We start from the raw sequence: 13136 nt of genomic DNA, 5'->3' as shown, positions 1-13136 counted from the left end.
TAGTTCAGCTGCTTTGAAGTGCTATGGGTAAGCTATTTAAAGAGGTTGAAGCGGTCAGACCTTCAAATGACCCACTGGGGTCCACCTCAGAAAGCCAGAAGCCGCTTTCAGCCCTCCCAAATGGGCACATGGGAGGGCTTTCATGCAGTGGCTTCTCACATTACAACCCCATTCGTCTATCAGTAAATAAGCCTGGTAAAGTTGGTCAATGGGCATCTTTTTTCCTACTGACCAGCTTTAAAATGTTTTCTGGTTGCCTTAAGTAGTGGGCCCCATTATAAATACTTATCTTGGTAAATCTTATTCATCTGATGTAATTTTTTCACAGGGATGAAATAATTTTGCCTATTTTAATATTAGCTTTTTATAGGTAAAAATGTTATTATGGATTTTGGGAATCAAAATAACGCGGATAAGTGAATTAATCAAGTAAATGTTACCCAGGATAACTTACAAAATTGTAAACGAACAAGGTTTACATGTGTTGAGAAATCGAGAAAGATGTGAAGTCATGTTTGGTAAAAAATTGGAAAGTTGAAAATAGGCTTATATGAGCTGAAAAATCAACTTTTTGGTGTAGCTATCTTAGGTACCTTCTGTGAAGCAGCTCCCTTAACGTGGCTCAATCATTGCAGAAACCCTTCAAAACGGTTCCTATCTATAAGAGCTTAAAAATTTCCAAAGGAGTGCACAAGCTAAATTGATTAGTGGGGCTTTGTTCAAAACAAAAAGTGTTTGGCCTGTTTGAGTGCCATGGTGAATAAGGAATTCTTTTTCTTAGTTTAGTTGTGCTTGCATGGCCTATATCGTATCAAGTTGTTATTTGCAAGGTTCAAAATTTCGGCCCGTATCAGCCAATACATATCGTTCCAACAAGTTTTCGGCATGGTATATGGTAACAAATTGAATGTGCTGCATCTATTCGTCGTATCGAGGCCATATCGTGCCCGTATCATACCCGTATCGTTGAGTATCGGTGCATTTCGGCACTGAATCAGTCGATACGCTATCGATATGGTAGCGTATCGGTCGATACAATACGATTTTACTATGGCGGAAACGCAAATAAAACTCCTTTCGAAAGAGAGTTTCTAAACCCATTTCAGAAGCCCTCTTTCTTTCCCAAACCTTTCAAAAAGCTTTTTAAACTTTTTAAAGACTCAAATCTTGTAAGAATTTTCCAAAACGTCTATAAATTTGCAAGATTCAACAAGTTTTTCAAGGTTGTTAAAAAATAAGTGAAACTAAATATGTTTTTTCAAAATTCTTTTACATTTTCAGCCAATGTTAGAAAAGACAAGGGGAAAGAAAGTGGTTTGCCCCTACCTCTTCGGTTGGGGGGCTTTGCCCCCCAAACCCCTCATCCCCTTTTTCGTTGCAGCCTAATTTAATTTTTTGAGTTAGGGGGGTCTTGCTCCACTTCGACAAGACCCCCCTTTTAATAACTATTATGCATTTTTATTTTTCTTAATATAAATTTTTTTTATTAAAAATAAAGAAAAAAATGAAATCCCTCCTTCCCCCTTCCTCCTCTTAAGGAAGCTTACGCCTCTTGCATTCTAAACTATGCTTCACGCCTCTAGGTAGTAGAATTCCTTTGTGTTTTAAAACATTGATATTTATTTTTTAAAACTTTTAGAATAAAATATGCAAAATAATTATTTCATCTATTATGTCCATAAATCCATTCAATTTTTTGTTACATATTTACTTTTCTTAATTTTAATTTAATTTTTAGAATAAAACATGCAAAATAATTATTTGAATAAAAACAAACTTATTTAGATTTTAGAAAATTAGAATAAAACATGTAAAATAATTATTTGATCTATTATGTCCATAATTAGATAGTATGTTTCTATTCCCAACTTCCCATTTATTGATTATAATATGTTTTTTCATAAAACCCACTAAAATGCATAAATTGCTCATTTACGTCTTATATTTATTGATATTGATGTTTATTTATGATTTATTAGAGTATTTATAGCATTTTCATGTGTTTCCATGCATATCTTAATTTTTTGTCCATATCCATGCGCATCCAAGCGTATCCCAATACGTTTCTTAAATTTTCCTTTCCAATACTTTGAAACTTGGTTATTTGTTAATAAAAAAGGGCTAGTGATCTAGGTTGAAGAAGATTAACAATAAAGTTGTCAATGGGTGGATCCAATCCGAATCTCCTATCCACATCTAATCACAAGACACCACATCACACATTAGGAACATCTCCCCATGAATGACAACACACCCACATCTAATCACAAGACACCACATCACACATTAGGAACATCTTCACGAGTGACAACACACAAGTACAGGAGATGTCTCTAATGTGGGGTTGTAGTAGGGTTCTTGTGGATAGGACCGGAGGAGAACCAAATGCATATGGTTTGGGACAGGCTTTACGAGTCCCAACTGATTATTAATCGATTCCATATGATAGAAACTGAATTGCTCCATTTATTAATCGAGACAATTGGGTCTAACCAATTAGACCTGATTATAAAGATGGCAATTTAGCCTGTCCTTGTGGCGCCTTGCCCCAGTTGGGGCTGGTTCAGAGAAACCCAAAACTTTGGGGATCGGGGATGGTCTTTGTCCACCCCGCCCCAAACCCGCTCTGACTATATTGTATAACATAATATATATATATATATATATATATATATATATATATATATATATATATATATATATATATATATTGTTCATATATATTATATTATGTTATAATATTATATATTATTATATATTATTATATACTTACATAATATAAAATAGGTTTAGGTAGGTTTCAAAGAAAATAAAAAATTGTAAGTATACAAGTATGAATGACTAGAGCGGGGCATCCTCATGTGGATGAGGATGGGGTTAGGATTTCTAGCGCCTTTGGGGTTTACGACAGAGCATTTGAGATGTTTAATTAGCTATGGTGATAATAGCTTAAAACTTTACTTTTGATAGCATATCCTTACTAAAAATGATAATGTTGATAAAACAAGTGTTTTAACCAAAATTATCTTATGTAAAATCTATAAAATGTATCCTTTTTGACATAAAATATAACAAAAAAATTACAAGAAAAGTGGAAGGTTTTTATATACTATTTACTATATAATGGATTTGTGTCTGAATCGGAACAAAAAAGCAAGAACCAATCCTAACCCAATTATGAATTGGGACAAAACCTCATAACCATAATCACATAATTAGTTCGATTGGTTTGGTTTGATAGGTAGGCCTAACTCATTCATACCCCTAACTAACAAGCAGTGTTATGGTTTAGTTGATGTGTTTTGGTGATTCTTAAATAGGGATGAAAATTTTCCCCGTAAAACCAAGGCCCCGTCTTGCCTTGCCCTAAATGAGGTGAGGTTTCCCCGATCTTAAACAAGGACGAGGCGGGTACGGGGAAAATATTTTTGCCTTGAACTAGGGACAGAGCGAGGATGGACTTTGCATATAATTCCATGAATCTGTCTCGAATCTGATGGTAATTAGTAAAATATGCCTAGGTTTAATATTAATTTTTAAAATATCTTTTTCCTTAAATTCTTAAAATCATAGGGTCCCGTAATTCCATTTCTAAAATATCTCAAAATTGCCATTATCCAATTCCTAAAATACTTCCAAATTCCTATAATACTATTTCTAAAATATTTTCAAATTAGATATATTTTTAGGTGGTTAAATCAGGGTGGTAAGAATTCTCCATCCCTAGGGAGTGTGTGCCCACCCCAAACCCACCCGCCACCAAGGATGGGGGTGAGTATTTTGGGGATAGGGAGGGGTGTCCTACCTTGAACCTGCCCTATTGCCATTCTTATTTTTAAATATTGAATGATTTGGGTGGCAATTCGTGTTACAATGTTGTATCAAGGTAGGGGCATTCAGATATATGGGTCAACACAAACATAGCACAATTAATTAATTACCTAAACAACTTATAGAATCTATTCAATGTCATATTTGCCCACTATAATAGTATTTCATTTAAATTTACATACATAATCTAATACTTGAAACTTTTTTCTCAAAAAAAAAAAAACTTGAAACTTCAAGTCATAAACAAGTTATTTTCGAATTAAATGGATCAATCCAAAATTGACACATTTATTAGTCGTGTTAAATGGATTGATATGATTTTAACATGAAATAATTAATGAGTCAATCCAACCCATTTGATGAGGGGTAATTTGGCCCGACCTCTTAGTATGCGGACATGTAGAATGACCTGATGACTGGATGACAACTTAGCACTTTCCAACACCTTAGATGGCTAGGTCAACTTAGGTATCTTGGGTATCTCAGCCAAGTGCGAGGTTTGAGTAGCTCGTGATGACCCAAACTGTCGAGGTGCCACCTAGCTAGCTTTTAGAAGCTAGCCACTTGTCTCCGACCTTTCTGAGATCACACCGCACGTTAGCGAGCCTTATCTTGCCTGGATTAGACAAACTCAATAAGCCTTATCAGTTCGCACGAAGTCCATCTCCGGGTGCGAAACAGACTTCGAGTAGCATGGGCCGGAGATTTCAGACATGTTTTGTAAGGCCTACGGTAACTCGCCTATATAAGGGCATCACCCCCAACTTCATAAGGTACACGCGATTTATCTCTCTAGGTCTCTACTTGCAAAACTTTTAAGCTCACAATCACTTTTCGCTAATTTAAGCATCGGAATGCCCACACCGGGTAAAGCACCCCAGGTCCTCTGGTCGTATTCTCTTGCAGTTTGACCGGCCACATAAGCAGATCGATGTCTGAACTGCCATCCAACTAGGAGGTCGGGCCAAATTAAATATATATTGTGTTAAAATCATGTCCACATGTTGTATCAAATAATGCCATCCATAATCAGTACGGTAACCCAATGGATTGTTTAGGTTTTCTGTCCCATAGCCTGCATTGGTATTTGCAGCTTAGATAACTTGCTAGGTGTTTCAAATTCAACAAATTGGTTCACAAAAATAGGGGTCTGGAATTGGAATTGATTCCAACTATTTAATTGGACGGAATTCCAATCCCGTTCCTATTCCTGCTGGAATGTTGAGAGAATGTCCATTTCCTCTTCCTCCCTTGAGAATGAATATCCATTCCAACTAATTCTAATTCCCATTATAATTTCTATCTTAATCAAATAGATGTAATTCCAATTCCAATTCCGATTTCAACTATAAGTATAAACCAAACGGACCCTCATAGTCCTAGGGCCGGTACGTAGGATTATCGCCCGATCGCATGCATGGCATCGCTGCTCGCTAGAGCGTGAAAATTGTTGAGTGTGGCACTGTTGTCTAAGTATAATCCGGATTCAGAATATCATTAGCCTCTTGACGTGCTCATCTTGACACGTGTCTATTTCCTCTAACGGTGTTATTCTCAAGAATCAATCAAAAGACAAAAAGCTTATATCCATCGCTTTATCTGTACGGTTAAGATTACTTAAGGCGCACAATGATTTCCCATCACCTGCTGTCCACGAGCCACATTGATTCACGAGCGAGGAGTGCGTGAACTGTAGGGCTATATCCGTCATTATTGATTTCGTGGGGACCAGATGGACACGTGTGCAACCATTATTAATCATGATTTCCCTCCCTCACCTTTTTATTTTTATTTAATTACTTTATTCTAACAATAATTAACTTCGTTACTACCTCAAATCTCATCTCATGTCTCTCACGTCGTGGGAGGCTCCACGGTCGGTGACGTGAGTCCAAAGTCGTCAAGTCCGGACTCCGGATCTTCTCCACTCCCAATTTGTATTGTATTTTTTCCAATATACGGTGGGGTAGTGCTGCGAGTTCGGTATGAGGTACGGTGGGAGCAAATCCGGATTCAATAAAACACACCTTTGATTTTTCCTAAAATTTAAATTTAATTCTATTTAAAAAATAAATAGTTGACGGGGGACAGAGCCACCGTTATTAACTTGACGCGGCAAAATGTTACGTATTCTATACAAGAAATGTGGACAGCCAATTTTTTTTATAGGTAAGTAGACAGCCAAAATTTTCCCCTTATATATTGTAAGCTCTTCGACGTTGCTCCGATTCCGAACCGTGGGGTGTTTAGTGACAACCTCTCCCAAGTTGTAGAGAGAGAGAGTTGTTTGTCTTGCCAGCGCTGTCCAAACCAACGACGACTATCTTGTATTCCTTCGCGGAAATAACATGAACTAGAATCTTGGATATAAAAGGCTCCCATCTTCTATCAAAATCGAACTAAACCCAAAGGTTGAGAGGAATGGATCTCACAGCTTATGGAGGTCCTTCAATTGAGAGAGATAGAGATCAGGTGGTTTCGGCTACTTCAGGGAGCTAGGGTTAATTAATCGAAGACCCCTATAAAGCTCAACATTTCTTTGAAAGGTTATCGTCTACTTCAGCATTTGTCGATCAGAGCTAGGGTTAATCAATCGAAGACCGCCAAAGCTCAACATTTCTTTGAAAGGTGAAGTGTTCATTAATTTGATTTGATTTATTTCTGTTTTCTCCATCTGATACTGAGTATCCGATGGTTCTCGCTAGGGTTCACAACTTCTTCCGTTTTTCCTGTTACTTGTTTTTCGAGCTTACACCTCTGGTTTTGGTCTTTGTATTTGCAGCAACCGATTCCTCGTTCTTTTTTACATTTTTCGGTGGAGAAAAAGAATTTATCTGAAAAATAAATAAGGTCGAAGTTGCTTAATCATGCAGTTTCTTTTTTCTTTTAACTCTTTCATTTTTTCTTCGATCTGAAAAAACGATCGATTCCAAAGAGCACTCGTGCTGCATTTGGATCGCCTATTTTCTTTGTTTAGGATATGCATCTGGCTTAAATCAGTTCATTGTGATGTCATTTCCGTAAACTCTTCTTGTTTTATTTTTATTTTTTTCCAATTTTCCATGCTTTCTCTTTGCTTGCTCACGATCTAGTGGTGTTTAGCACTTCATCTCTCTCAAAGCTTTTAGTTTTTATTTAATTTTCAGAAATTCTAGCTAAAACTACTTTTAATTATAATTCGTCTACTAGTTTCTAGAGAAAGATTTCAGATATTTTTCAATTCTTCTTGAAACCCTAAGACTGCAACTCCATCTCCGACCTTTTCTGAGACCTTCATGTTCTATTTATCATTATCGTTTTTCTTTTAATCTAAAAGGAACAAAAAGAAAGGATTTCTTGTTCCAACGTGGTTGTTCGTTCGTTGTATAGTTACTTCGTTTATTCATTACTTTGTTTCACCTGTTATTGAATGCAACTTACCTTCTGTATAGGTGCGCATCAGTAACCATGGAAGCAAGTCTGTGTGAACTGCAAGAAAATGCAGCTTTGAACTGCACAGTACTCTCTCAATCTCTCTCTCTCTCTCTCTCTCTCTCTCTCGCTCGCTCGCTCGCGTGCTAGTTAGAGAAAATCTCCTTTTTTGTTGATTTGTTAATTTTGTACTTTAATTAAAGAGTAGAATGAAACACGCGTCTTCTATTAGTGCGTTAGACAAGAATGCGTAATGGAGATTTGATCTTCTTTCTTAGTTCTTGATTAATATTTGCATGAAGTCATGAAGCTTACGACGTCGTTGTCATAACGTATATTCTCTGTGTGAGGCGGACAGAGAGAGATAGGCGCTGCTCTAACGACAGTGGTGGTGCTATTTTGTCTTTCCGCAGGACATCGAGTGCCTGAAAAGGCATAACCATCTCCAGTCCATCGACGCACAAAGCACTTCTTTGGCCAGACATGTACGACCTTCTCCGGATTGTCACCGCCCGTGCAACGGTAACAAAGATCTCCTTTGTTTTGATTCTATCTTATTTTTCCTGTCTGAAACATTTCCTTCTCTTTAATTAAATGAGATCTTTTTTACGAAAATTTTCAGAGGAAATCGAAGTGGGTTCATTTTATGAAATTGACCATACACAGCTACCACCCAGATCGCCAATCCAACTTAAATCAATTCGCGTAGTCCTGGTACGATTATGATCAGTTTAGTATGTTAGCTTAACTACTACTTTTTTCCCCATTGGCCATTCTCGATAACTATATAAACTTTTCGGGTGTGATTTCTCAGGTAACAGAGAAGACCGAGCTCAATATATCAGTGAGGTTTCCAAGCATTCTCTCTCTCCGTACGTACTTCAGCGAGGTTTCAACACATGCAATTGTTCGTCTTGACGGAAAAGAAGAACCAGCACTAGATGAACGGTTCGTCATGGGAATCAAACTCGCCAGAAAAGTTCTGACAAGATCAATTCCGTTTCTTGAGTTGGCAAAACAAAAGGCAGTGCAGAGCTTCTGGTTGTTGCCGCCTAAAGAGACGGAAACATCCCATTCCCTCGTCAACCAGAGATCAAATGATGACGATCCTGCGTTGAAGGGTCTATGCTGGTCAGAGCTAAAATGTGCTGGGTCGTTGCACTGGGGGGTGCGCAGGCGAGTGACTTTTATCGGACGCCACAGAGAGAAGTACTTGCATCTTTCGTTGTCGACTGAACCCAAAGAAGAGGAGCAGAAAGCAGGAACCACAACAAGGCAGACTGAAGAGGAGCAAAATGAAGAAACCACAACAAGGGAGACTGAAGAGGAGCCCAAAGCCATGCAAACCGAGACAAAGAGGAAATATAGAAAGAGAAAGAATGAGGGTTCGAGTGGGGATTGGAAATCGAAAGTAGCAACGAAACGTGGTATCAATAACCAACGAATGACGCAGGTGTCGAAGGACAGATGGTCGGCTGAGAGGTGAGTTTGTCTTTTTCTGAAAGACGGTGAGTTTGTCTTGATTAGCTAATAATCAAATAAAAAAATATAATATAGTTAGTTATAAATGACAAGTTATTAATTCGATCTCCGCTTATTTATTTTCTAAGGTACAAGCGTGGAGAGGAGAAGATGTTGGAAATTATGAAAGCCAAAGGGGCAGTTTCGAGCAAGCCTATGCTCCGACCAGAACTGAGACAGGAGGCTAGAAAGTACATCGGGGATACAGGGCTACTGGACCACCTCTTGAAGCATATGGCGGGGAAGGTGGCTCCCGGTGGGACCGAGCGGTTCCGTAGGCGACACAACGCAGACGGTGCAATGGAGTACTGGCTGGAGAGCGCGGACCTGGTAAACATTCGGAGGGAGGCGGGCATCACTGATCCTTACTGGACGCCGCCGCCTGGGTGGAAACCGGGTGACAACCCTTCTCAGGATCCCGTCTGTGCCAGGGAGATGAAACTGCTCAAGGAAGACATGGCTAACATTAAAAGGTGAGTCTTAATTAATACTCCATTAGGTACTAGTTAAGCAAGAGCTGAAAGACGGAACCGTAACTATTGCTTGCTTCCCGTTGTTGCACGAATGTAACAGAGATGTGCAGAAGTTGTTGTCAGAGAAGCAGGAGAGTATGGAAGCTAATGCTACTAAGGTAATTGATGAAACGAACGAGACTCCACGGTCTTCTAGTAACGATTCGAAGTTAAATAGGACCCAAGTTAATGTAATTGATGAAGCGACTGATACACCAAGGACTTATCGTAACAATTCCAAGTTAGAATTGGCTACCTTAGTTGCGGTGCAGGTATATTTGCAATTTTTTGGTAATGTATTTTGCATGTTTTTTCGGACCTTTTGAATCCCTCTGTTTTGAAGACTTGTATCCTCCTTGATCTTATGATCTTTATTAAAGTTATTTTGCTTGTTTCAACACTAGACATTTTTGGTGTTTTGGACAGGAAATGTATAAGGCATTGATAAAGAGGAAAGCGCAACTCGAGCAACAATTCCACCAAGTTTCAAATGCGCTGAACGAGATGCAGGTCTTGAAATTGAACCATAACGTTTCTTTTCCATATTTTTTTCTTATTGTTTGTATTATTATTAGTTCAGTTCTTTTTTTCCTATTATTATTATTATTATTATTATTATTATTATTATTATTATTATTATACATTGTTGTATAATAGCAATAATAGCTTCTTTTTATCTTTAAGAAGATATACTTTTTATCATTAACCTTTGATTCATCTCGTACGTGAAAATTATTACTCATCCACTAATACCAGTGTTTGGTGGTTTTGGGTGCACGATTTGCATGTATATGTCAAGGTACAGCCACCCGCATTGCCTCCTGCCCATTATAATTTCGTAACTTGAAGCAGAAACATATTAGATGCCACGTGAATTTGAGATTTTTTTTCTTGTTTTTTGGTGTACGATAACAAATATATATGCGTAAAAAACGTAGCTAAGAAACATGTGATGAACTGATTATGGCCTTATGGATGGAACTGCGTCTGGATGCAGGAGGAGATAGGGAAGCTTACGACGACGGTGGTAGCGGAAGAATCAGCGTCAGGAGAAGCGGCAATGACAGTGGCTGTTGCAGAGGAGAAAAAGGTTACAGAGATGGAACGAGTAAAAAAAGGAAGAGGAGGAGGAGGAGGAGGGGAACAAGAGACAACTATAGCAAGTGCGTCTGTCTCTGTCTCTGCCACTAGAGCAGCAGCGGCAGTAATAGCAGGAGAAGGAAAAGAAGAGAAGATACGGAGGCTAAGGAGTGGGTTCAGGATATGCAAGCCACAGGGGACATTTCTTTGGCCAAACATGGGTGGTGGCAGCGGCAGCGGTACAGAAGCAGCAGCAGCAGCAGGGGGGAGTAACATGTTGTTCCCTCAATCCCAGGTGGTTGTTCAGGTGGAGGATGTTCTCATGGTCCCCACACCTCCTTCTGCCTCTTCTGCCACGTCAGCACCCCGCCTGTGCTCTCCTCACCCTCATCCCCCTGCACCACCACCACTAGCACCGCCACCGTCTTACTCACATGGGGGAGCTGCAGCTTCTCCCGTCCGGCCATTGGCGGAGAGACGCGCCGTGACCGTTACCCTCTCGTCCGTAGTCATGCCAGAACTCACCACTTGCCAGCAGGAGGACACCAACGTAACTAGCCTCCACCTCTATCAAGTACGTACGTAAAACGTGTATTTGCTGATTATTGTTGGTTGATAATTACTTGATATAGATTTCTATGTATCTGATCTGATGATGAACTAAATGACCAAAGTGTCCTCCATTATTCATGGAAGCAGAATGAGAGGGGTGGCAGCAGTAGTATCTCTAGCACATCGATGAAAAGGACGACGGACGTGATCCACTACCAACACCAGCAACAGAGACAAAGCAGTTATACATCAATGGGCACATGGCTGGCCCTGGCCACACCAAGCCCTTCTTCTCTGGTAGAAGTAGATGATAATGGCCCATACCCATACCCATACCGGGGTTAACTTTATTTTTTTACGTGCGATGTCCTTGCATGTGCGCGCCAATCTTGTCCAGCCCGTCCATGTTGGCTTGTGTTGACGATGGAGTTAGTATTTGTATTTTGTACAGCAATATTTGTGAGAGGCCCTAGCCTAGCCTAATATACATCTCATACACACACAGTAGTATAAAAGGGGAGAAAGAGAGGTACAGTACTGTGGACTGCTTTTGAATTTTGATGCTGCTCCTTATCGACGATTTATAAATAATAACAGAGATAAAAATACGATTACCTTTATTCTACTTGCATGGAATTGATAGTATAGTGTATATATGTTAGAGCCCCCTTAGGCCCTGTTTGGCATCGTTCCTACCTATTTCTGTTCTTAGAGAAATTCCTGTTCCGGAACAGGAATCCTGTTTCTTATTCCTGAAAAATATATGACTGTCGTGTTTGGCAAATTGTTCTTAAAAACATATTTTTGTTTTACAAAAATAGAAATGATGTTTGCATAGCCATATTATCTCTTATGATTAATTCTTCATATCAATATACATACAAAAAATCATAATAGTAGTTACAAATCTATTAGGCACTTCTCTTTTAAATTCAACAAATTTAAACTAGATGATGCAATTGCTCAATAACATAGAGCTGAAACACTTCTTATAAAAGAGTAACATCCAATGAACAATAGAATGATAAAGCTTGGAACTCTTCTTAGAATCTTAAATTCTACAATATAGGAAAACTAAAACATTAAATTCCAAGATTCAATTGTAGAAAACATGGATATTATCTACCAAATTCCAAGATTCATGAATGGAACCACTATTTCTAGATTACTACTTTAGGGAACAAACTAAAATGAAAAATTTTCTTTTGGATTAGGAATGGAAGCGAACTAATTAATTACAATATATTCAAGTCATTAGATTATTTATTTCAGCCAACAAATGATCAGAAAACAAAACATAGGGTTTATCTTTCGGAAAGGGGATTGGCTAAGAGAGTTGAACAAAGGAGATTGACCTAAGCTGCATAAAAATAAAATTAAACGTTAGAGAAGGGGGAGAAAAGAGGAACAAGGAGGTTGAACTCTATTTGTGTGACGATTTACCGGAAGAAGAAGAGAAGTTATGGCGTTTTTCAGTGCATTGATTGCTATTTTCAGGCTGAACTATGGTTCAAACTCTTCAAATGGCAACGGTTCAAGTCACTGAATCCACAAGCAAAGAAGGAGAAAGTTCTGGCCAACTACTCTTTCTTGGTTGATGGACTGTGCAGCAACGGGATGAGGAAGAAAAGAGATAACTGACAAGGGATTTTTGTGTCCAACGTGTCTTTTATTTGAGCAAATTTACATTAACATCCCTCTTTACACTTCAGAAATACCCACATGTAGACACCTGTTCATGGGCCGAGCCGGGCTTTTGCTCTTCATTAAAAGAAAAATTTCAGGCCCAAGCCCGAGCCTGGCCCGATCCAATCAATGGGCCTACAACTTAGGCCTTAACCTGACCCTCATAAAAAGCCCAAAGCCTAGGCCCTAGCCCGAAGCCTGACCTGGGAGCCTGAGCACTAGTGCCAGAGTTCGTTGGTGATTGAGTTCGCCTCTGAGAGTGAGAGAATGGTGCCTTAGTTCATTAGTTCCTAGGAGTCTGAGAATGAGAATGAAAACTGAGAAAGTAAGAAGATAGAAGATGAAAATGGTGCCGATCGAAGAGAGAGAGAAAGAGAGCTCACCATCAGAGAGAGAGAGAGAGAGAGAGAGATGACCTAGTTCTGGTAGCGCTGATCGTCGGTGTCCTGAGTTCATAGAGTGAAAACGGTGCGCCTGGGTTTGTCGGTTCTAAGAGTTTGAGAGTGAGATACTGATGATGAGATGAAAAGTGAGAAGAATTTA

General features: G+C 39.0%; 1 protein-coding gene across 1 annotated transcript; it reads left to right on the top strand.

Moving 5' to 3' along the window:
* The first annotated feature begins 23 nt into the window (after positions 1-23).
* On the top strand, positions 24-12548 carry LOC148880470 (protein DYAD-like). Its single transcript, XM_088976489.1, has 8 exons — positions 24-195; positions 7865-7956; positions 8057-8724; positions 8853-9236; positions 9337-9547; positions 9702-9785; positions 10273-10929; positions 12405-12548. Exons 1-8 carry the CDS (start codon positions 24-26, stop codon positions 12546-12548), a joined length of 2412 nt encoding a protein of 803 aa, XP_088832615.1.
* The last annotated feature ends 588 nt before the right edge of the window (positions 12549-13136 follow it).

This window comes from Nelumbo lutea, chromosome 1, assembly GCF_056320005.1.
Source record: "Nelumbo lutea isolate HS-2025 chromosome 1, American lotus-T2T, whole genome shotgun sequence".
Taxonomy (NCBI): domain Eukaryota; kingdom Viridiplantae; phylum Streptophyta; class Magnoliopsida; order Proteales; family Nelumbonaceae; genus Nelumbo; species Nelumbo lutea.
The sequence above is the reverse complement of the archived record's forward strand: the minus strand, read 5'-3'. Positions and strand labels throughout refer to the sequence as shown.